This window comes from Erpetoichthys calabaricus, chromosome 3, assembly GCF_900747795.2.
Source record: "Erpetoichthys calabaricus chromosome 3, fErpCal1.3, whole genome shotgun sequence".
NCBI classification, from domain to species: domain Eukaryota; kingdom Metazoa; phylum Chordata; class Cladistia; order Polypteriformes; family Polypteridae; genus Erpetoichthys; species Erpetoichthys calabaricus.
The window spans coordinates 161,763,895-161,788,140 of record NC_041396.2 but is presented as its reverse complement, the minus strand read 5'-3'; the positions used below and the strand labels follow the sequence as shown (position 1 = coordinate 161,788,140).

At 37.6% G+C, this 24,246-nt stretch overlaps 1 protein-coding gene across 1 annotated transcript in view; it reads right to left on the bottom strand.

The window, feature by feature from the left end:
- The window catches only part of cebpz (CCAAT enhancer binding protein zeta), a 65,497-nt gene that overhangs the window by 11,298 nt on the left and 29,953 nt on the right, over positions 1–24,246 (bottom strand). The window contains exons 10-12 of the mRNA XM_051924222.1: positions 18,414–18,520; positions 15,291–15,351; positions 3,758–3,951 (exon numbers count right to left, since the gene is read on the bottom strand). Coding sequence (XP_051780182.1) covers positions 3,758–3,951; positions 15,291–15,351; positions 18,414–18,520 — 362 coding nt within the window. The remainder of the gene's footprint in view (positions 1–3,757; positions 3,952–15,290; positions 15,352–18,413; positions 18,521–24,246) is intronic.

Here is a 24,246-nt window from a genome sequence, read left to right as displayed (position 1 = left end):
CACTCAATGTCTGCTTACATCTCAGACAGCTAATGCATGCGCAAATTACCCTCTTTTTTAACAAAAACAACAAAAAAAATTTTTTTGAGGGTAAATATAAATTTCTGACAGTAGGACAAGCTGATAAAATAAGATAAAATGTCAGAATACTTCCTTTGATTAAGTCATTTTGTTTATGCAGGGATTCCTATTTTTGTGAAGGGCTGTATTTTTAAGTTTCACCTTCATTAAAACAGTTTTTACCTGTATTTAAGAAGTGGTTTATAAGTGATACGCATGGCATGATTCACAAAAGCACAGAAACCAAAGAAAAGTGAAGATATTAAAACACAGTACAAGTGTTTGTGTGTGCGTCTTTTATTGGTATTGTATTGCTATCTTACCCGAGGAGACACAGAAGTAAAAATTTCCTTCTAATATGAACATATGACAATAAACTTGAACTTAACGAGCATACAAACCCTCTAAAACTAATATCCCAAGATTAAACAGTGTTCTCCATTCCGGCTACTATAATAATATACAGTAATCCCTCCTCCATCGCGGGGGTTGCGTTCCAGAGCCACCCGCCAAATAAGAAAATCCGCGAAGTAGAAACCATATGTTTATATGGTTATTTTTATATTGTCATGCTTGGGTCACAGATTTGCGCAGAAACACAGGAGGTTGCAGAGAGACAGGAACGTTATTCAAACACTGCAAACAAACATTTGTCTCTTTTTCAAAAGTTTAAACTGTGCTCCATGACAAGACAGAGATGACAGTTCAGTCTCACAATTAAATGAATGCAAACTTATCTTCCTCTTCAAAGGAGCAAACAAATCAATAGGGCTGTTTGGCTGTTAAGTATGCGAAGCACCGCGGCACAAAGCTGTTGAAGGCGGCAGCTCACACCCCCTCCGTCACGAGCAGAGAGAGAGGGAGAGAGAGAGAGAGATAAAAAAAATCAATACGTGCCCTTCGTGCTTTTAAGTATGCGAAGCACCGTGCAGCATGTCACTTCATGAAGCAGCTGCACAGAAGGTAGCCAACGTGAAGATAATCTTTCAGCATTTTTAGACGAGCGTCCGTACGTCAGGATCAGAAAAAGTCAGCGCGAGAGAGAGAGAGAGAGAGAGAGAGAAAAGTAAGCTGGGTAGCTTCTCAGCCATCTGCCAATAGCGTCCCTTGTATGAAATCAACTGGGCAAACCAACTGAGTAAGCATGTACCAGAAATTAAAAGACCCATTGTCTGCAGAAATCCGCGAACCAGCAAAAAATCTGCGATATATATTTAAATATGCTTACATATAAAATCCGCGATAGAGTGAAGCCGCGAAAGGCGAAGCGCGGCGAGGGATTACTGTATCGGCTTCCATGGCTACTTAACCACGAAAGTCTCTGTCAGCACTAGGTTTAAGTGTACATTTCAGTGCAGCTTCAAGATAAGAGAAGAGAGAGACTGATCTGTGATAGAGATTAAATGTTATTTAAAAAAAAAAAAAAAAAATTTTGCCTGTAACGTGAACTTTTAATTAACATAGAAACCGGTTTAAATCAGTTATAATCAATTACCAAGAATTATAGTTAGGTTGCAGTTTTTTTTTATGAATGTATTCTATATAACGACATAAGCAGTTCTGCCATGTCTCAGCTCATTTTGTTCTAGAATTCCAACTATAATAGTAACATGTTATGTTATAACTAAGATCCATCCATCCATTATCCAACCCGCTATATCCTAACTACAGGGTCATGGGGGTCTGCTGGAGCCAATCCCAGCCAACACAGGGCGCCAGCCCACTGCAGGGCACACACACGCACGCACGCGCACACACACACACACACACACACACACACACAAGCACAAACTAGGAACAATTTAGGATCACCAATACACCTAACCTGCATGTCTTTGGACTGTGGGAGGAAACCCACACAGACATGAGGAGAACATGCAAACTCCATGCAGGGAGGACCTGGGAAGCGAACCCGGGTCTCTTAACTGCGAGGCAGCAACGCTACCCACTGCGCCACCGTGCCACCCAACTTTAAGATCCTTAAGGTGTATATACTATAACTAAAACAGACTGATCCTCTACTATTCATCTATGCCCATGTATCAGCCAAGTTCTGAACTGGAATCCTATTTTAAAATTCTATTATAGACATACAGTAATCCCTCCTCCATCGCGGGGGTTGCGTTCCAGAGCCACCCGCGAAATAAGAAAATCCGCGAAGTAGAAACCATATGTTTATATGGTTATTTTTATATTGTCATGCTTGGGTAACAGATTTGCGCAGAAACACAGGAGGTTGTAGAGAGACAGGAACGTTATTCAAACACTGCAAACAAACATTTGTCTCTTTTTCAAAAGTTTAAACTGTGCTCCATGACAAGACAGAGATGACAGTTCCGTCTCACAATTAAAAGAATGCAAACATATCTTCCTCTTCAAAGGAAACAGAGAGTAAAGCAAACAAATCAATAGGGCTGTTTGGCTTAAGTACAAAGCTGTTGAAGGCGGCAGCTCACACCCCCTCCATCAGGAGCAAAGAGAGAGAAACAAAGTCAAAAATCAATACGTGCTCTTTGAGCTTTTAAGTATGCGAAGCACCGTGCAGCATACTTAAAAGCTGCACACAGAAGGTAGCAACGTGAAGATAATCTTTCAGCATTTTTAGACGAGCGTCCGTATTGTCTAGGTGTGCGAACAGCCCCCCTGCTCACACCCCCTACGTCAGGATCACAGATAGTCAGCACAAGAGAGAGAGAAAGAAAAGTAAGTTGGGTAGCTTCTCAGCCATCTGCCAATAGCGTCCCTTGTATGAAATCAACTGGGCAAACCAACTGAGGAAGCATGTACCAGAAATTAAAAGACCCATTGTCCTCAGAAAGCGCGATATAGCGAGGGATTACTGTTGCCCAGTTGATTTCATACAAGGGACGCTATTGGCAGATGGCTGAGAAGCTACCCGGCTTACTTTCTCTCTCTCTCTCTCTCTCTTGCGCTGACGTAGGGGGGTGTGAGCAGGGGGGCTGTGTGCAGCTGCTTCCTGAAGGATATGCTGCACGGTGCTTCGCATACTTAAAAGCTCAAAGGGCACGTATTGATTTTTGACTTTGTTTTTCTGTGGCTCTTTCTCTCTCTCTTCCTGCTCCTGACAGAGGGGGTGTGAGCTGCCGCCTTCAACAGCTTTGTACTGGCGGTGCTTCGCATACTTAAAAGCCAAAAAGCCCTATTGATTTTTTTTTTGACTGCTTGCTTTGCACTCCTTTGAAAAGGAAGATATGAGACAGAACTGTCATCTCTGTCTTGTCATGGAGCACAGTTTAATCTTTTGAAAAAGAGACAAATGTTTGTTTGCAGTGTTTGAATAACGTTCCTGTCTCTCTACAACCTCCTGTGTTTCTGCGCAAATCTGTGACCCAAGCATGACATTCTAAAAATAACCATATAAACATATGGTTTCTACTTCGCGGATTTTCCTATTTCGCGGGTGGCTCTGGAACGCAACCCCCGCGATGGAGGAGGGATTACTGTATTGCCCTTTTATGAACATTTTTTTATCAATTTTTTTTATGTGATTTATTCTTATATTTTATTATTTACTTGTTAGTTGGTCTAACTTATTGTTCTTTTTTATGTATTATTAGGTGTTTTCAGCACTATTTATGAAAATCAGTTTGTTAATACAGTTACTATTAATATTATTCTGATGTGCTAACAATGAAAGCTTGTTCATTGTCACTTAATATACTATTCAGAGTGATACCTTCATCGTCTTTGTCATCTGTATCCATAAAGGCTCCTCCTTCTTCTTCCAATGCATCTCCAAAGTCTTCTTCATCCATGCTACCTAAAGATATCTCTTCATCATCCAGATTACTGAAATCATCATCATCATCATCATCTGATTCAGAATCATCTGTATCTTTCTTTTTCTTTTTAGATGTTGCCTTCATATTGCTGGAAATGATAAAAACATATTTAAAGCTAAATCAATTTGTTCCACATAATTTAGACTTCAGTCCTGTCTCTTGTTATAATTGTTTAAATAAATAACTTACTTTTAATTAACAAATGCAGCAAAGCTTTTTGTATGATCAACATAAGGAATTTTAAGAGTGTATATAAACATGCTACATGATAGGTTAAATAATTATGAAGGTACTTTATTTTACATTACACTTTGAAAGCAAGTGAATAATGTTCACTGATTATTGAATAATAACAAAATTGCATTACAATTATAGGATTCACCTTAGAAATTGACATTTACAATACACAGCAAAGTAGATTTAAAAAACAATAGATCAACTAATTAAGATTTGAACGTTTTAACTTTTAGGTGTCAATGTTATTATAAAAGGTATACGAATTAACTACAAACATGTAACTTTGTTACTCAATAATAGGTTGGCTTTGCACATAGGTGGCAATGTAAATTTAGAACATGAATGGCAAGAAAAAGGAACGACTGGCATATACACAGTTTGGAAGAGAATTCAGTTCCTTTAAAAGTTTTCTGATATTGCTGAACTGTGTTTATTGGTGAAATATGCCGATGCATTTTAAGCAGCAAAAAATGCTATGTTCACTGGTGACCTTGTTTGTGAAATATTTCCCTGGAAATTCACTATGCTGCTGACTTAGGTGAACACTATTTTCCATGCAAGGCCAGTGTTACATCACATTTTACAAATGCTTATCGTAAGATCCTTTGCGAATGTGACCACTGCTGGGACACAAACACACATGGGAAAAAAATGCTATATTGCTTTTTACAGTGCTGTATTGTGTGTAACTTTCCTCATCTGTAAATGCAGTCATTTCACCAAGGAGAAAACCTAGCTCTTCCACTCATGGTTCTTTCTACCCCGAAAAAGACCGCACAAATTTTCATGCCACATTGCAATTAAAAATTAAATAAAAAAAAACTTGGCAGTATTTTCATTTGAGGGGTACAAGAGCAGACTATTAGTCACCAGATATATAACACTACCGCTTACAGTGCATCCAGAAAGTATTCACAGCGCATCACTTTTTCCACATTTTGTTATGTCACAGCCTTATTCCAAAATGAATTAAATTAATTTTTTTCCCCTCAGAATTCTATACACAACACCCCATAATGACGTGAAAAAAGTTTACTTGAGGTTTTTGCAAATTTATTAAAAATAAAAAAAATGGAGAAATCACATGTACGTAATTATTCACAGCCTTTGCTCAATACTTTGTCGATGCACCTTTAGCAGCAATTACAGCCTCAAGTCTTTTTGAATATGATGCCACAAGCTTGGCACACCTATCCTTGGCCAGTTTCGCCCATTCCTCTTTGCAGCACCTCTCAAGCTCCCAGAGATGTTCAATCAGATTCAAGTCTGGGCTCTGGCTGGGCCACTCAAGGACATTCACAGAGTTGTCCTGAAGCCACTCCTTTGATATCTTGGCTATGTGCTTAGGGTCGTTGTCCTGCTGAAAGATGAACCGTTGCCCCAGTCTGAGGTCAAGAGCGCTCTAGAGCAGGTTTTCATCCAGGATGTCTCTGTACATTGCTGCAGTCATCTTTCCCTTTATCCTGACTAGTCTCCCAGTCCCTGCAGCTGAAAAACATCCCCACAGCATGATGCTGCCACCACCATGCTTCACTGTAGGGATGGTATTGGCCTGGTGATGAGCGGTGCCTGGTTTCCTCCAAACGTGACGCTTGGCATTCATACCAAAGAGTTCAATCTTTGTCTCATCAGACCAGAGAATTTTCTTTCTCATGGTCTGAGAGTCCTTCAGGTGCCTTTTGGCAAACTCCAGGCGGGCTGCCATGTGCCTTTTACTAAGGAGTGGCTTCTGTCTGGCCACTCTACCATACAGGCCTGATTGGTGGATTGCTGCAGAGATGGTTGTCCTTCTGGAAGGTTCTCCTCTCTCCACAGAGGACCTCTGGAGCTCTGACAGAGTGACCAGCGGGTTCTTGGTCACCTCCCTGACTAAGGCCCTTCTCCCCCGATCGCTCAGTTTAGATGGCCGGCCAGCTCTAGGAAGAGTCCTGGTGGTTTCGAACTTCTTCCACTTACGGATGATGGAGGCCACTGTGCTCATTGGGACCTTCAAAGCAGCAGAAATTTTTCTGTAACCTTCCCCAGATTTGTGGACTTGAGACAATCCTGTCTTGGAGGTCTACAGACAATTCCTTTGACTTCATGCTTGGTTTGTGCTCTGACATGAACTGTCAGCTGTGGGACCTTATATAGACAGGTGTGTGCCTTTCCAAATCATGTCCAATCAACTGAATTTACCACAGGTGGACTCCAATTAAGCTGCAGAAACATCTCAAGGATTATCAGGGGAAACAGGATGCACCTGAGCTCAATTTTGAGCTTCATGGCAAAGGCTGTGAATACTTATGTACATGTGCTTTCTCAATTTTTTTATTTTTAATAAATTTGCAAAAACCTCAAGTAAACTTTTTTCACGTTGTCATTATGGGGTGTTGTGTGTGGAATTCTGAGGAAAAAAATGAATTTAATCCATTTTGGAATAAGGCTGTAACATAACAAAATGTGGAAAAACTGATGCGCTGGGAATACTTTCCAGATGCACTGTATGACCTTGCAGCTAGTACCACAGAGTTAATAATACATGCAAATTAGTCATGTGCTCAGCTATTATGCCAAAACAAGCCATAAAAGACCCCCCCCCCCCATTATCTGAAAACACAAGACATGCTATGAAATAACAAAAGCAAAACATTAATATTTACAAAGCGCTTCTTTTTTATGTAGAAAGTATCTGCACCAATAAATCAGAAACAAAACAGATGTTCTGCCTGTGCGTCAAACAATGAAATGTGCCAGTTCCACACCACTGCTTTGTGGCATGGCCAATGTGTGCAACTCTGAGCACAATGATCTATATTTTATTTACTTGTTGCTAGTTTGTGGCCGTTTGTTGTATTTTGTTAATGGTATTCCTTCTGTCCAACTCTTTTGTTGTTTGAGGCATGGTGGCACAGTGGTTAGAACTGCTGCATCACACCTCCAAACACATATTTGGCCACCATAATTGGCCCAGTACAGTTGGCAGACTTCTCTGTTGCCCTCAGGGACACTTAAAAGACCACTGTACCATTATAAAAAACTAGTTCAGTTACCCCCACCTCATTGACTTTATTTCACAAAGTTCTGCGAGTTCCGACGCCGCCGAGAGTGGCAGCCTTTTCAGCAGCTCCGTGTATGACTGTATGTATACTTTTCTACTTTTATTTTTCTATTTTTATTTATTGATCACTCCTATCACTTTACTTTATGTGGATTTGTTCACTGGACACACTTACTTTTACAACATGGGCATGGATTTTTACACGCTGAGACTCGCCTATTCAAGTACTCAACTTCGAGCGCTGAGAATAAATGCCAGTATCGGTGTGGTTCCCTATTTACCCGACGAGGTAAGAAGGCGGTATCATGGCAGCAGAGCGGGCACTAAGCTAAAAATGAAGCGGCTTGCGAGAAAGTGGCGTTTTAAGCCTTCGGTGCCTTCTGTGATTCTGGGGAATGTGAACTCAATCTCAAATAAGATCGACGAACTGGCTGCGCTGGTGAAAAATGTCAGAACCTACAAAGAATGCAGTTTGTTGTGTTTTTGTGAAACGTGGCTCACAACTAACATCCCAGATGCTAACGTGGAGCTACCCGGGTTTAGCACAGTTAGAGCGGACAGAGATGCAAGTACCTGTGGGAAGCACAAAGGAGGAGGACTCGCTCTCTATGTTAATACACGGTGGTGTAACTCTGGACATGTTAACGTCAAAATCTCCACTTGCTGCAGGGACATCGAACTGTTGGCCGTAAGTTTACGCCCCTATTACTTGCCCAGAGAGTTTGGACACGTCATTGTTGTTATTGTATACATTCCACCTCGGGCGGACGTGGAGTCAGCGAGTGACATCATCCATTCTGATGTGAATTTCCCATTGGGATTAATAAAGTATCTATCTATCTATCAAACATTTCTGTGATTTTGTCAAACTCGAGGCAAAATGTACTCTACAGGGATTGCTCTTCACCATTGATGAATTACAAATACTTACACAGGGTGAGCCAAAATGAAGTACCACATTTGTCAATGTCATTGCGCAAGGTAGAGGCAGACGAGTGGGTTGGAGGGGGGTGCTTTGATAAGCGATCCCTTGTAGTTTTCAGTTGGCACTATTCCTTGGTCCGGTGTGCACTGTGCTTTTGCTGTTGAAGCGTTTTTCAAAAACAACAAGTCCATCATCACTACGCAACGCGCCTTCCAAACACACTTCACCATTCCTCCGGTTATGTCCCAAATCGGAAAACAATTCTTCAGTAAGTGGCTAAATTTAGACAGACGGGTACAACATTGAACAGGAAATCTCCAGGCTGTCCTTGGACTGCACGAATGCCTGAAAACATCCAGGCTGCAAGGACATCAATTCTGCAGTCTCCTAGACGTTTGGTGCGCAAACGTGCTTCTGCCTTTGGCATTTTTAACATGACCTTGTGGAGGATTTTGCATGAGGACCTTAACTTTCATCCATACAAAATGATGACAGTGCAGGAAGTTGCTGAGAAAGACTGGGAGAGCCGCAGAGATTTGTGCGTTAACATTCTGCAAAATGTTCATCGAGATGCAGCGACGAGGCACATTTCCATTTGAATGGTTGTGTAAATAAGCAAAACCTTTGCTATTGGGCTGAAACCAACCCTTATGAACTTCATCAGAGACCTGTGCAAAGTGAGTGTGTTAAAGTTTAATGTGTCGTTGCAGAATTTGGCATTGTAGGCCCTTACTTTTTTGAGGAGGGGGGAGCAACATTGAAAAGAACTTTCTTGCTGAACCAAATGGAACAAATGGACGTGGTGGATGCCTGGTTTCCACAGGATGGAGGAACAGCTCATATGGCGCAGAGCTCCATGCAAGTTTTGCGGGAGATGTTTCCGGGGAAGCTGATCTGCCTGTGTGGCAATGTCAGGTGGCCTTCATATTCGCCTGAACTCACTCCATGCAATTTGTTCTTGTGGAGTTATCTTAAGTCTAAGGTATACACACACCAACCTCAAAACCTTGAAGTTCTCAAGAATGCTATTCGCCACAAAATCCTTGAAATGGCCGAATGAGTCATGCGAGCATTCAGAAATCGTCTCGAAGAGTGTATCGCTAATGATGGCCACCAACTTGAAGACATCATTTTTCAAACACAGTGAAAAAAGTCTATTTTGTATACCCTTTCTTGTGTCATAATGAAATTTATTTTATTTTGTACCATTTCTGCAGAATAAATATTTGAAACATAGCAATTCTTTTTGGCTCACCCTGTACATCCAATTGAAGTGTACAACAGCTTTAATTTCTATGGTTCCAGCCACTTTAATTTAATATCCTTAAATGTATACAATCCTTAAGTGTGTTTCCTAAAAAGAATGTGACAGTAATTTTAAAGGTGCACAGACAGACACCTATAGCAACACAAATGAGTCCTTTTTAGTACATTTTCTTTCTCATCTGAAAAAGTTAAGAACACAGAGATCTGTGTACTTCTGTAAACTACTTACATCTGTTGCAGAATAAATTTTGTTTAATTTTTTTTTTTTTTTAAATAAAAGATCATGTTTTCTGTACTTGGGCCTGCTACTGAAATTTTTTAGGATTCAGGAAGAGTTCATTCATGTTTTTATTAAATTACTCAAGATTCGCCTCTGTTAAGGCTTTTGATGTCTCAACATACAGGAAGGCCTTCTAAGTAAACAAAGTCTTAATATACAGCTTTCCAACTTGAGTTGAGGCACCAATTTTGATTTGAAATAACAGTACAGAAACAGCACTAACTGAATTATTGTTTTTATGTGTCCAATTCAATGTAATATGATTCATAACATTAATAAAATGCAAAAATATTAAGCATGTACACCCCTATAACTATCATCCTTAATGCTCCTAAATCAATCAGATGATAGACTAAAGCTACCTATGTGAAGTTATTATTATAGTTTAGACTATTTATTTGTATGTAGTACATGTCTCATGAATCAGAATGTTTTTGATTGGAGAACTCAAATTTAATGTAACATTTGCCCTTCTAAAGTCTATCTTTACCTCACTGAAACCTCAATCTGTGTTGATTTTCTGTTTTTTTTTTATATTGTGTATCTATTCAGGTAGCAAGGTTATGAGATGTTCACTTCTCTGCCTGTGCAAGTCATATCCACATTCATTAGACCACACTTCAGGTCATTCCAGTGGCACTAATCAATTCCTGGTGCCTCACTTGTCTGTTCACCAAGTGTGTGCAGGGTGGATGTGAGACAAACTAGTTAGTATACAAGGGCCAAGACCCTTAGGTGTACCTGCCATTCACAGAATTTGGGTAATGTATACCCCTACTAAGCAGTCATACTCTCTACATTAAACATATTGTTCTTGTTTATTGCTGTGCCTTTTTAATAATAAGAGTAATAAAAATGAAATGGAAGTTTTATTTTAAGAGGTTATAAAATTAAAATTGAAAAATTTGTAGCATATCTCGGTAATTATGATCACTTTGGAAGCTGGCTTAATATTTCAATTTCCACCATTGCGACATAAAGAATGTCTTTTTCAAGAACTTTATCAATTATTTTCACTGTTCCATTTGATTCCAAAGTTGCCAAAACCAGGTGCGTACTTGTGAGGCTTACTGTACTTGTCCTGGATTGAACAAGAAACTAATTTTGGGTCACATGTTCTGGGCCTGCACCAAACTAACATCATTTTGGACAAAAATTTTTAAGTGCCTCTCAGACAGCCTTAGTATCACAATCCCTCCTAACCCACTAACAGCTGTGTTTGGTGTCCTTCCAGATGGACTTGAATTGGAGAAGGACAAACAAACGGTGATTGCATTCACTACACTCTTGGCACGCAGACTTATTTTGTTAAATTGGAAGAATCCTAATTCTCCTCTTATAAGTCAGTGGGAAACTGATGTTTTATATTATTTGAAATTGGAAAAAATCAAATCTTCAGTTAGAGGATCTGTACAAAATTTTTTCAAAACTTGGCAGGATTTAATCAATATTATTTTAGAATAAGAGAATTAACTATTATTGCATTTAACTCCCTTCTCCATCTCTTATTTATATAGATATTTACTTCTCCCCTTCTTTTGTCTAATGTTGCCTTATTAAAAAGCTTAAAGCAATTTTCCTTTAGCTAAGCTCTCCTTCTCAGGGGTGGGGTTTGATTTGTCTTCAAATTTGTTGGGTTATAAATTGATCTGTTTGTATGGAATGATTACAATGAAAATTAATAAAATAAAAATATTAAAAAAAAAAAAAAAAAAAGAAACTAATTTTGTGGCCACACGATAATATATTGTACATACTTCTCGTTTCCACAAAACTGTGCACATAATATACACATCTTGTTTGCACAATATATAACCTGTGACCACAATGTAAAATCTAATTCAACAGAGCCACACTGAAAATAAAAATTATTGTGTTTAAGTGAGATAGCATTGCATGTATATGGCATAATAATGTTTAAAACTAGACAGTATTAAAACTGTAATACAATTATAGCATTTAAATTATGCAATATTATGTTTAAACTCTATAGCAATGCAATGAAAAATCAGCTGTACCTTTGTCTGCTTCACACCACATAATCATTAATCACCCAAGTACAGTGAATAGTTTTAGATTGAATACTAAATTGGACATCTCATTAATTTCATGTCTATGCACCAAGTGGCACGGTTATTGTTCTAATCCAACTTTTAAGTCACACTGAGAAATGTATTTTTAATACCTAAAATCTTTCATCATTTTCATATCTGGAAAGGAAGACATTTATGGTGACTCTTGAATGTTTTTTTTTTTTTTATTACTAATTGGATTCATCCCGTGTTTACTGTTGTTTGAAAAAGAAAGGTTCAGCACTGTAAGGATTTTATTTAGCCCTAGATGAGCACGGCTAGACAGCAGGAATTTTGAAAATCAGCTGCTACTTAATCTAAAGCTTTACAGTTTATCAAGTGCATGATATGTTTTGAAAGAAAATTAGAAGCTCCTCTGACTGCAATTATGTACTGATCAAAGAGTTATTTTACTTTTTGAAATTGAGTACTTTTGCAAGCAGATACTTTTTTTACTGAATGACTTTTTATTTCAGCGAAAGTAAAATAATTGATGAAGTAATTCTACTTTTACTCAAGTTTCATTTCTGAGTATGCTTTTAACCATAAGTTGTATATGGCTATTAGTGTTGGTTGCCAAACTATTTTTTGCTATGAATTTACTGGGTTCACCGTTGACCTTGTTTGCTAAATTTTTCCTTGGAAATCCATAGTGTGGCTGGCTTAGGTGAACCATTTTTTTCAGTGCACCATTCATAACCATCAACTACCCAGTGGTGTCCAAACTGTGTACTGTAGTGCCCCACCTCAAAAAGGCACTGCAAGAAGTAGAGGTAAAATAACAACATTAAACACACCACAGCCAACACCAAATGGTATTGTTTTTAAATGTTTAATTATTTAATCAGTGTGCTTGTCACAGTCCTGTCCTTTCTCGACTTTTCCTAAATTACTGAACATCAAATACTCATGTAGTTGCAACTCTGAAATTCTATTTAGAAAACGTGACAATATTGCCACCACACAAAACGCCATCGAACATTGGTACCCAGACGTGAATTGTTCTCTCTCTTTCTCCTCTGACTTCCACTTATGTAACTGCTTTTGTATATTCTTTGTACCTCAACAAATCCTCTCCTGCCACTGTTGTCAACATTACTGAACATTGTTTTCCAGAATTGCTGTCTGTCTTCAGCAAACAAACAGGAAAATAAAAAAATCACACATATAATCACTTACACTGTTTTACTATGTGTGATGAAGGAAAAAAAAAACTGAAAACTGTCAGCACTCCCATTATTTCAGCTAAATAAAAAATGACTATAAACTTGAAATGGTACTGCATATTCTTTATATACCTTGGAATATGAAGTGCACAGCCATTACGAATTTGAGGGGAAGGGAGAACATGAAAAGTATCATATAGTGGAAAAGCAAATAAAGCAGGAATGAAGAATGAATAATGAACAGTGGTTCTCACGCAAAGTTTTCATAAACATGGAAGACCCGACAATGAATGCAAGTAAGAAAATAAATGGTGGGCTTTCCTTGTGAAAATGGAAGGATCAATGTAATGTGGTACTTGACCATAAATGAGGGTCCTTTAAAGAGAAAAAAAAATTTGAATGTGGCTATACTGAAATGCTGCATTGAATTACATACACACAATCACACATATTGAATCACATATATGGTTTGATGGCAGATGCATAAACACTCAAAGAAAATCGAATGCTTACTCTAGTGACCAAGTCAAGAGACCATTCATATTATCCTTTCAGTAATCATTATTTCCTTGTGAAGCACCCATTAAAAAAGAAAAAAAAAATTTCTCTCAGCTTAGGTAAACTACTATACTAAGTATTAACACTAACAGTTTTATCCCTCAGAAATCTATGTCCTTTTTTGAATGATAATTGTTGTTTTATTTACAATATGTTTGCTTTCCACTTTTCTATAGTAAAATTCATTTACAAAATAAGTATGTAGGGAAAGAAATACTCTACTGTTTTTGTCTATGTATGGCTCTGCTGTCATTTTAGCAATAATCTGGGTCTCAGTATACAGTAATCCCTCGCTATATCGCGCTTCGCCTTTTGCGGCTTCACTCCATCGCGGATTTTATATGTAAGCATATTTAAATATATATCGCGGATTTTTTGCTGGTTCGCGGATTTCTGCGGACAATGGATCTTTTAATTTCTTGTACATGCTTCCTCAGTTGGTTTGCCCAGTTGATTTCAAACAAGGGACGCTATTGGCAGATGGCTGAGAAGCTACCCAACTTACTTTTCTCCCTCTCTTGCGCCGAGTTTCTCTGATCCTGACGTAGGGGGATTGAGCAGGGGGGCTGTTCGCAAACCTAGACGATACGGACGCTCGTCTAAAAATGCTGAAAGATTATCTTCACGTTGCTACCTTCTGTGCAAGCTGCTTCCTGAAGCGACATGCTGCACGGTGCTTCGCATACTTAAAAGCACGAAGGGCACGTATTGATTTTTGGTTGTTTGTTTTTATCTCTCTCTCTCTCTCTGCTCCTGACAGAGGGGGTGTGAGCTGCTGCCTTCAACAGCTTTGTGCCGCGGTGCTTCGCATACTTAAAAGCCAAACAGCCCTATTGATTTGTTTGCTTTCCTCTCTCTCTCTCTGACATGCTCTGCTCCTGACTCGCACTCCTTTGAAGAGGAAGATATGTTTGCATTCTTTTAATTGTGAGACAGAACTCTCATCTCTGTCTTGTCATGGAGCACAGTTTAAACTTTTGAAAAAGAGACAAATGTTTGTTTGCAGTGTTTGAATAACGTTCCTGTCTCTCTACAACCTCCTGTGTTTCTGCGCAAATCTGTGACCCAAGCATGACAATATAAAAATAACCATATAAACATATGGTTTCTACTTCGCGGATTTTCTTATTTCGCGGGTGGCTCTGGAACGCAACCCCCGCGATGGAGGAGGGATTACTGTAGTATCGATTTTCTTATTTGGGTCCACAGATTAAAAAATTTAAGAAATTCTAATTTAATACTTACAGACAAATAATATTTTAAGAATAGCCAGAGAGACATCTACTAATATTAAGCCTGTAGCAGTCCTTTTATTTTTACTTGACCTACAGCAAAATTCTGTGAATGTGTGTCTTCACTTCTTCATTGTGTTGTTTAAAACAGAATGGTTGCAAAAAAGCATTTCTGAACTTTATTCCCCCGTTTTACTCAACTCCCACCCCCAAATTCCTTTTGGGCTGTATGCTTGTCATCAGCATGAGCCTCTGCAAGTTTCACTTCAATGTGAGAATATCTTCTCAAATCTGGCAAGGCAATGCAATGTGTTACTAAATAAAATACAGTGCTTTGCAGACAACACCACAAAAGAAAACTTAAATCAGCATTTCTATACTGTGATCCCAGTCTTTTTCATGAATTCTTCTTGTAGCCCACAGTTTAGTACTGGTATAGAACACATATTTTAAAAAGTAGTTAGTGAACAATTTACTTCATGATTTGCCTATTTAATAATTATGTAAATAAATTTAACATTACCAATGAACAATGCACAAAGAAATGTATGTAAACATTTATTTTAAAAACATTTCATATAATTATATATTAAGCAACACTTCAGTCGCAAATGGAAGTTTAGAGGTAGTAGATTTTAATAAAAAAAATACCTTGCAAAATCCAGCTCAATATTTTTCACATCTTTGCAGTAATCATTACCTTCATACGCATCTGAAGGAGAAAAATACATTTTGTAAACAGGATAAGAATCCAACAGATAATATTATTTGTTGGACTAAATCACTCTCAAGACCTGGAGACCCTGGAAGAACTTAAATATTCTTCAACTGTATTTTCACAGATATAAATGTGTATTTTTAAGTGCATCTTGCACACCTTTACATTTTAACAATGTACAGTAATTTTGTAAATTATACAGTGGTGTGAAAAACTATTTGCCCCCTTCCTGATTTCTTATTCTTTTGCATGTTTGTCACACAAAATGTTTCTGACCATCAAACACATTTAACCATTAGTCAAATATAACACAAGTAAACACAAAATGCAGTTTTTAAATGATGGTTTTTATTATTTAGGGAGAAAAAAAATCCAAACCTACATGGCCCTGTGTGAAAAAGTAATTGCCCCCTTGTTAAAAAATAACCTAACTGTGGTGTATCACACCTGAGTTCAATTTCCATAGCCATCCCCAGGCCTGATTACTGCCACACCTGTTTCAATCAAGAAATCACTTAAATAGGAGCTGCCTGACACAGAGAAGTAGACCAAAAGCACCTCAAAAGCTAGACATCATGCCAAGATCCAAAGAAATTCAGGAACAAATGAGAACAGAAGTAATTGAGATCTATCAGTCTGGTAAAGGTTATAAAGCCATTTCTAAAGCTTTGGGACTCCAGCGAACCACAGTGAGAGCCATTATCCACAAATGGCAAAAACATGGAACAGTGGTGAACCTTCCCAGGAGTGGCCGGCCGACCAAAATTACCCCAAGAGCGCAGAGACGACTCATCCGAGAGGTCACAAAAGACCCCAGGACAATGTCTAAAGAACTGCAGGCCTCACTTGCCTCAATTAAGGTCAATGTTCACGACTCCACCATAAGAAAGAGACTGGGCAAAAACGGCCTGCATGGCAGATTTCCAAGACGCAAACCACTGTTAAGCAAAAAAAACATTAAGGCTCGTCTCAATTTTGCTAAGAAACATCTCAATGATTGCCAAGACTTTTGGGAAAATACCTTGTGGACTGATGAGTCAAAAGTTGAACTTTTTGGAAGGCAAATGTCCCGTTACATCTGGCGTAAAAGGAACACAGCATTTCAGAAAAAGAACATCATACCAACAGTAAAATATGGTGGTGGTAGTGTGATGGTCTGGGGTTGTTTTGCTGCTTCAGGACCTGGAAGGCTTGCTGTGATAGATGGAACCATGAATTCTACTGTCTACCAAAAAATCCTGAAGGAGAATGTCCGGCCATCTGTTCGTCAACTCAAGCTGAAGCGATCTTGGGTGCTGCAACAGGACAATGACCCAAAACACACCAGCAAATCCACCTCTGAATGGCTGAAGAAAAACAAAATGAAGACTTTGGAGTGGCCTAGTCAAAGTCCTGACCTGAATCCAATTGAGATGCTATGGCATGACCTTAAAAAGGCGGTTCATGCTAGAAAACCCTCAAATAAAGCTGAATTACAACAATTTTGCAAAGATGAGTGGGCCAAAATTCCTCCAGAGCGCTGTAAAAGACTCATTGCAAGTTATCACAAACGCTTGATTGCAGTTATTGCTGCTAAGGGTGGCCCAACCAGTTATTAGGTTCAGGGGGCAATTACTTTTTCACACAGGGCCATGTAGGTTTGGATTTTTTTTTCTCCCTAAATAATAAAAACCACCATTTACAAACTGCATTTTGTGTTTACTTGTGTTATATTTGACTAATGGTTAAATGTGTTTGATGATCAGAAACATTTTGTGTGACAAACATGCAAAAGAATAAGAAATCGGGAAGGGGGCAAATAGTTTTTCACACCACTGTATATACCTCAAACCCTAACCTCAAATTACCATAAAATTTAAACAATTGCTTAAAACAGGGGTGTCCAACTCTGGTGAGCTGCAGGTTTTCATTCTAACCATCTTCTTAATTAGTGAGCTGTTTTTGCTGCTGATTAACTTGTTTTTCCTTAGTTTTAACGGATGTGACTCAGACCCCTTAGTTGTTTCTTTTTCCTTAATGAGCAGCCAAACAATAATGAGATACAAAGCAAGCTGCCACATGACCAGGTAACCTGAAAGTGAAGAAAGGTGAAGGGCTCGGTCATGTTGGTCTGCCCAGGTCACCAAAACATCTTGACGGTGGTCTTAGAAAAATCAGAAAATCAACAATCTGCTGTGGCAGAGTGAGAGCAGCAACAAGCCATGATATTCAATAACGGCTTTAATTAACAGCAAGAATTGGCTTCTTGTTAAGAAACTGGTTGGAGTGAAATTGGATGGAGTTTGACATTCCAATTTAGCTGGTCATCTGTTGGCTCGTTTCACATCTCATTTCTGTCTGGCTGCCATTTAATGAAGAAACAAATCAATTCAGAGGACTGAATCCTTAAAAACAGGGCTATTAAAATGAAGGGAAAAGGAGTTAACTGGTAGGAAAATTTGCTTGCTGCTTAGGATGAAAACCTGCCACCACTGTGGCTCACCAGGACCAGAGCTGGACACCCCTGGTTTAAAATATTCATTATCTTAATAAAGATCTCCAAAAATGCATGTAAACAATGCTGATCTTTATAATCATATAATATACATTGTCTTTCATACAAATTATCACCAAAAAAGCATCTAAACAATGCTGATCTTTATAATCATATAATATACATTGTCTTCCATACAAATAAACTATCAGTAAGGCACTTTCTTTAAACAGAAATGATCAGTTATCCTACAGTTTATGGTAAGGAAGCAGATGACAGGACAAAAAAAATCAGTCAAAAATAGATCAGAACTGTTACTGCCTTAACAAGTTTGCGATATCTAAATTATAAACATATTAGTAGGTTTAAATATACCTTACATAATCTGTACATCTCAAGAAGAGTACTTGCAATACTCAAGACTACTACAATATCATATTCATCTTAAAGAATTTAGACAGTTTAATCATATTTATTATGTCACTCAGTAAGTAGCCTGTCAGTGAGATATATTAAACAAAATTCTTGTATTTAGTATCTATTAGGTTATAAATGTGTACAAACTGATTTAAAAAGTACCTACCCAAGATCTTCTCAAATTCATCATCATCCACATCGTCCACACTCTCGTCATCCCCACCTCTTGAAGGCCTACGTAATAGCATCTCAGTACTACGTTTTTTGAAAAATCTGGAGAGACAAAACCGTTAGTTTTTAAAACACATCAGGTAGTTAAACAACCTCTTTTCTTACAAATATTACAAAGAGCATTTCATTAAACTTTATTAAAATTGTTAAATTAGAAAATAGTGTTCTGTAAAGACAAGTAGCAAACAAATGTTTTTCAAGACTCCAAAACCCCATTTACATTTAGTATTAGACTTCCAGTCTGTATCATGTGTCAGTTTTCCCCCAGAAACTGTTGCAGACAACCACACAAATAACCATTCTAATAACCCACCATCCTTCTGGGCTGTGGAGTCGGAGACAATTTTGGTTACCTGGAATCAGAGTCAGCAAAAATGTACGGACTCCGACTCCTAATAAATTGAAATTGTAATGGAAAAAAAAAATACAGCAAGTTCAAATGTCCCATTTCACAAATAATAGTCATAATTAAGTACTTCTCTGATGTAAGAATAAAGCCCAGTGCATAGTTGTGTTACTACTAGTGTGAAGTTCAGCTCAGCTATTATACAACCTGACATTCACATATTGTAATCTGGATTATGGTACATTACAAAAAGTGTTTTAATTTTATTTCAGATATAATGTGTTTAACAAGTTCATTTGAGTGTAAACAAGTGTAATGATGTAGGTGGAGGTGTGTACTATGGCCTGATGTGTGTCCAGGGGTTCTTGTCTTTTGTTTAAATTGGCCAATACGGTAGAGAGTCAGCTTCCTAGCCAGTAGGTCTGTGGTTAAATGACGTATATATTGCCTTCTTTCAATCAACATTGAAAATACATTACCATATTAAATACAGAGGAGTCGGAGTCAGAAGTACCGGAAACTAAGGAGTCGGAGTCGAAGGATTTATCTACCAACTCCCCAGCCCTGTCATCCTCTTCAATTTTTGTCAGACATAACTCATAAATGCCTGGTGTCAGGAAATTTATTTAGTCTGAGTATTTAGCAGATCAGATTACCTTAGACAATTTGTTCTGATACCATGTGATCTCGCTTTTACTCTGTCCATTTTTTCGTTTTCTAAACCTAGTATTTATTCTTAAGGGTAAGGTCATAAGAAGCACAAACCTTTTCAACCAGTGAAGGCTACAAGGTAAGGCATAGTTAAGCATATACCCATACCTACTAAATTAGAGATATTTTTTACACACACATCAACTTAACAAGAAACCTGAACCAGAGTCTAAGCACTGAGAGACTGTTACTCATGAATTAAATTCTATAGGAATTATGTTGTTAGGATTTAAGCAAAGCATTTGACACCATTCTTTTTTTTACTGCAGAGGCTGGAAAATTACACAGGGCTCACAGGCATGCCACTTGCCTGATTTAGTTTTTAGTTATCAAATCATTACCAGTCCAGACAGAAATGTGCTAATAGTACTATATCTTTATACTCAGAAATTAAATATGATGTTCCACAGGGCTTAGTGTTGGGACCTTTACTATTTTACTTTAAATTCTTCCATTAGGGAACTATCATTAAGAAACATAACTTAAATTTTCCACTATTTTTCTTGTAGACCAAATGAAGCTTCTCCAGTACTGCCCTTAATTGTGTCAGTGAGTTAAAGAAGTGGATGGATGAGAACTACTTGTCTCTGAATAGAGTGAAAAACAAATGTTAGTTATTAGAGGGAATGATGCTGATCACAACAATATTCTGTTACTCTCTAAGTTGGAATCGCCATTAGTTTAATTTAATTTAAGTGTTATTTTTGACACTAGCAAGTCATTTAAAATGAACATTACAAGACTATCCAAAACATTTTTCCATCTTAAAAATGCTGGAAGATTACGACTTTTCTAAATAAGCAATATACTGAGAAATTAATTCATGCATATTTTTTTTAGAAGGTTTGACTACTGTAATGTATTATTCACAGGCTGTTCAAATTGTTCTTTATGCAGCTTTCAGTTAATTCAAAATGCTGCTGCAAGAATTATTACACAAACAAGAAAATACAAACACATAACTTCAGTTCTCAAGTACTTTCACTGGCTTCCAGTTAAGCGTGGGGCTGACTTCAAAATCATCCTTTTAACTATACAGCCTTACATAGCCAAGGCCCTGCTTACTTATCTGAACTTATCATTACTTACAAACTAGTGCTGGGCGGTATACCGGTTCATACCGAAAACCGTTGTTTATTTTTTTACTGATATGGATTTTTCTTATACCGCAACACCAGTTTAAATTGCCTGAATGACGTTCGGAAAATGGCGCAGCGGGAAACTGTTCAAGTGGGGACCTTTTTCACTGCTACACCGCTAAACACGGATTTATTGCACTAGGGCTCTTTTTCACTGCCGCACCACTAAATAGTGGGCGGTAGCATAGGTATGCCGCGCGGTGAAAATGGACAGAGAGCATTCCAAAACTGAACTAATTGTTGAACATAATGAACAGAAGAACTTTTGCCGAAAAAAAGGAGTCACGTCCGTCGCCTGGAGATACTTTAGTTTTAAAAGGTCAGATGTGTAAATACTGTTTCTATACTATTGGATAATACTGCAAGCCAAGTTGTACTTGTTTTTGTACTTGCTAGTGTATGTTTTGCTTGTATTCATCCTGTACTGGCGACTCGTTCAGAGATGGGCGCAACCCTGAATGGATGGCATAATTAAACATGTATAATATATTTTTAAAGTTCTGAACACTCCGTCGGCTAAGTTAATAACTAGTTTTAATTTCACAAAGACGTTTATCGTGTGGTGATTGGTAATGTGGAGAAACAAAAAGGAAAGATAGGAACTGGGGTTTTGGTAGAGAGCAGGAATATCATGAAGTGAATGGATTCTGTGCGATGATTGCTGCAGGCGCCTGCTCTTAGTGCGGACGAAGTCAGTTTAAGAAGCGTAGTGATTAACGACTGGGTCGGGGAACACTTAACACAAAGTATTTGATGTGCTGCATTAACTTGTGACGGGGTTTGAGAAAATCTAGTAAATTAAACATTGATTTTAGGATGAAGTTTAGTTTACAACATTCTACTTTAATTATAAAATAAACTATGCGAATAAAGTGGAAATGTCGACTTTAATCTTGACATAGTCAACATGTCGAATTTATTCTCGACATAGAGTTTGTTTTTTTATTCCGTGTCCATATTTTTTTTCCTTCACAGTGGCCCTAATACGCTTCCATGGGGCTATACCACAAACAGCATTATAAATGCAAGTTGCAGTTTTTTTTTATTTATGTATATAGCTTAGCTTGAAGCAAGGTCCATATTAATGCAGTTTGACTAAATTATGGTACAGTTGGTAAGATGTCATCACCAAGTTGCACTTGTTTTATTTTATTTTAATTTGGTGAATACTGTGTAATGCACCTGGGCTTGAAGCTTTGAAGTAATGGTGCAACTATCAGTAATACTATTATGTATTGTATTGTTATTATTTACTAGTTTAAATTTTATGCAGTTTAATGATGGTAAAATTGTTTAAAAAGTCACTTTAATGTGTCAGTGGACAGAGATTGTTAACATTAACAGAAAGTGTAGTTGGTTTACAAAAAATATTTACTATTTATTCCTTTTCTAAGACGTGTTCAGTGCAATCCAACTTTTGACAAACACCTCTGGATATTTTACTAAGTCTAAATGCCTCTTTGGATAGTTGAAAATATGTTGTCAAAATCATAGTTTAAGATTTTGCAAAATTTGTTCAATTAAAGGTTCTATATTTTGACTGCATCTGTCATGCAATGTGCTTCCTCCTCTTTAGTGCCACCCCATTGAAAACTATCACTTTATGTGGCCATGCAAACCTGGATTAATACTTGTGTGCACATTAAAATGTCTTTTTGTACGATGTACAATTCTCATAACAGTCTAATAGGTTATTCTTAGCCAGTCTACTGCAGTGGAAAATGTGGTTAACATCCAGCCATGCATGGGGGAAAAAAATACCGTCTAATACCGTGAAACCGACAGAATTTAGAAAAATACCGTGATATAGAATTTTGGTCATACCGCCCACCTCTATTACAAACCAGAGTGCACACCGAGATCTAAAGATGTAAGCCTACTTAAGATAGCATTTCCAAGATTAATAAAATAACAGTTGGGTTCTATCTTTACATTTTAGAATTCTGAAGCTGTGGAATGATCTGCCAACGGGCCACATCTCATCAATTAAGTAATGGACAGATACTAAAGGTTTCCATTTATGTTTAATCAGTTTCTACGTTTTCACTGTGTGTTTCAAGAAATCTGCATTTACATGTGAACCAGTTCTCTATTTACTAATTAGTATAATCTATACTTGGATTTTAAGTGAGTGAACTTGGTGAAGAGCATTATACAAAAAAGAAGTTGTGTTGTAGGAAGTTTTAAACAGTAATCCATATCTTCCTGTGTCAATAAAATATAGATATAAGTATATAAATATGAGGTGGCACAGATACCAAATTCCCAGATAAGAGGACACACAATTCAAATGAGACAAAAGAGTGTTTAGCCCTTCATAAGTCATGAAATGGCTATAAAAAAAAAAAAAGTTTTTCGCCTGAAAGTGCCCATATCTTCAGTTAGGGTAATAAAGAATAAGTTCAGATCAACTGGAACTTTTACCAGATTACTGGAAGAGGACACAAGTTTATTTTAACCCCCATGCACAGTAAAAAGAGAGGTTTGTAGAAATACAGAAAAAAGTAGCATCTCTAAGTAGCAAGTCTCCAAAACTACCATCAGATGCCACCACCATGCAAACAGATTATTTGGAAGGCATACCAGAAAAAGCCTTTCTTATTATTTAACCATAAACATCAGCACCTGGAATTTGCTAAATGCTACTGGAATCATGTTTTGTGGCCAAACAAATCAAAAATTGAGCTTTTGACAAGCAGCACTCAAGGTGCATTTGGCATAAAAAGAAGGATGGCTATACTGAAAAGAATTTGATCCCCAATGTCTAGTATGGTGGAGGCTCTGCAATGTTCTGGTACTTTTTTCATGTGAAGGCTTTGGGAACCTTGTTAGGGCACAAGGCATCATGGAATCCGTGAAATACTAAAAATTTTTAAATTGAAGTCTGGCTGCCTCTGCGAAAAGCTAAAACCGGGTCATCGTTGGATCTTCCAAAAAACATGTCTAAATCAGCATAGCAATGGTTAATGGAACACAAAATCAAACTTCTGCCACGGCTGTCACAGTCCCTGGACCTAACCCCCACTGAAAACCTGTGGGATGAGCTGAAGAATAGAGGGCACAAGAGAGGACCCTAGGTGATTTGGAGAGATTCTGTAAAGAGGAATGGTCTGAAACTGCCTGCTGTACATTCTCCAGCCTTACAGGAGAAGATTCTGTTCTGTTTTATTGTCAAAGGAAGGTTCTACAAAATATTAAATGCAGGAGTGCCAATGCTGTACATGTGACATCTGTGATTTAAACAATAATTACTTTTTGATGAGGAATTATTTTCACAGAATAAATTTACTTCAGTTAAATATTGGATTCTGTCATTTTTTTCAGTGCAAGATTAAGGTAATTCATCAAAAGATGAATTTTTATAACCTTATTTTACTCATCTTTCCCCTGGTACCTATAACTACACCATAATCCAAAGAGTAATTAGAACCACTGGCATGACTTTTAATTTCTCTGTATTTTATATATATAGAAGCAGTAATGACAGTTATTTAATGAAAACCTCACATTTATAATGGACAAAAAAAGTTTTCAGCAATTCTGGAAGTAGTTTTGCCTGTGGTAAAATGTTT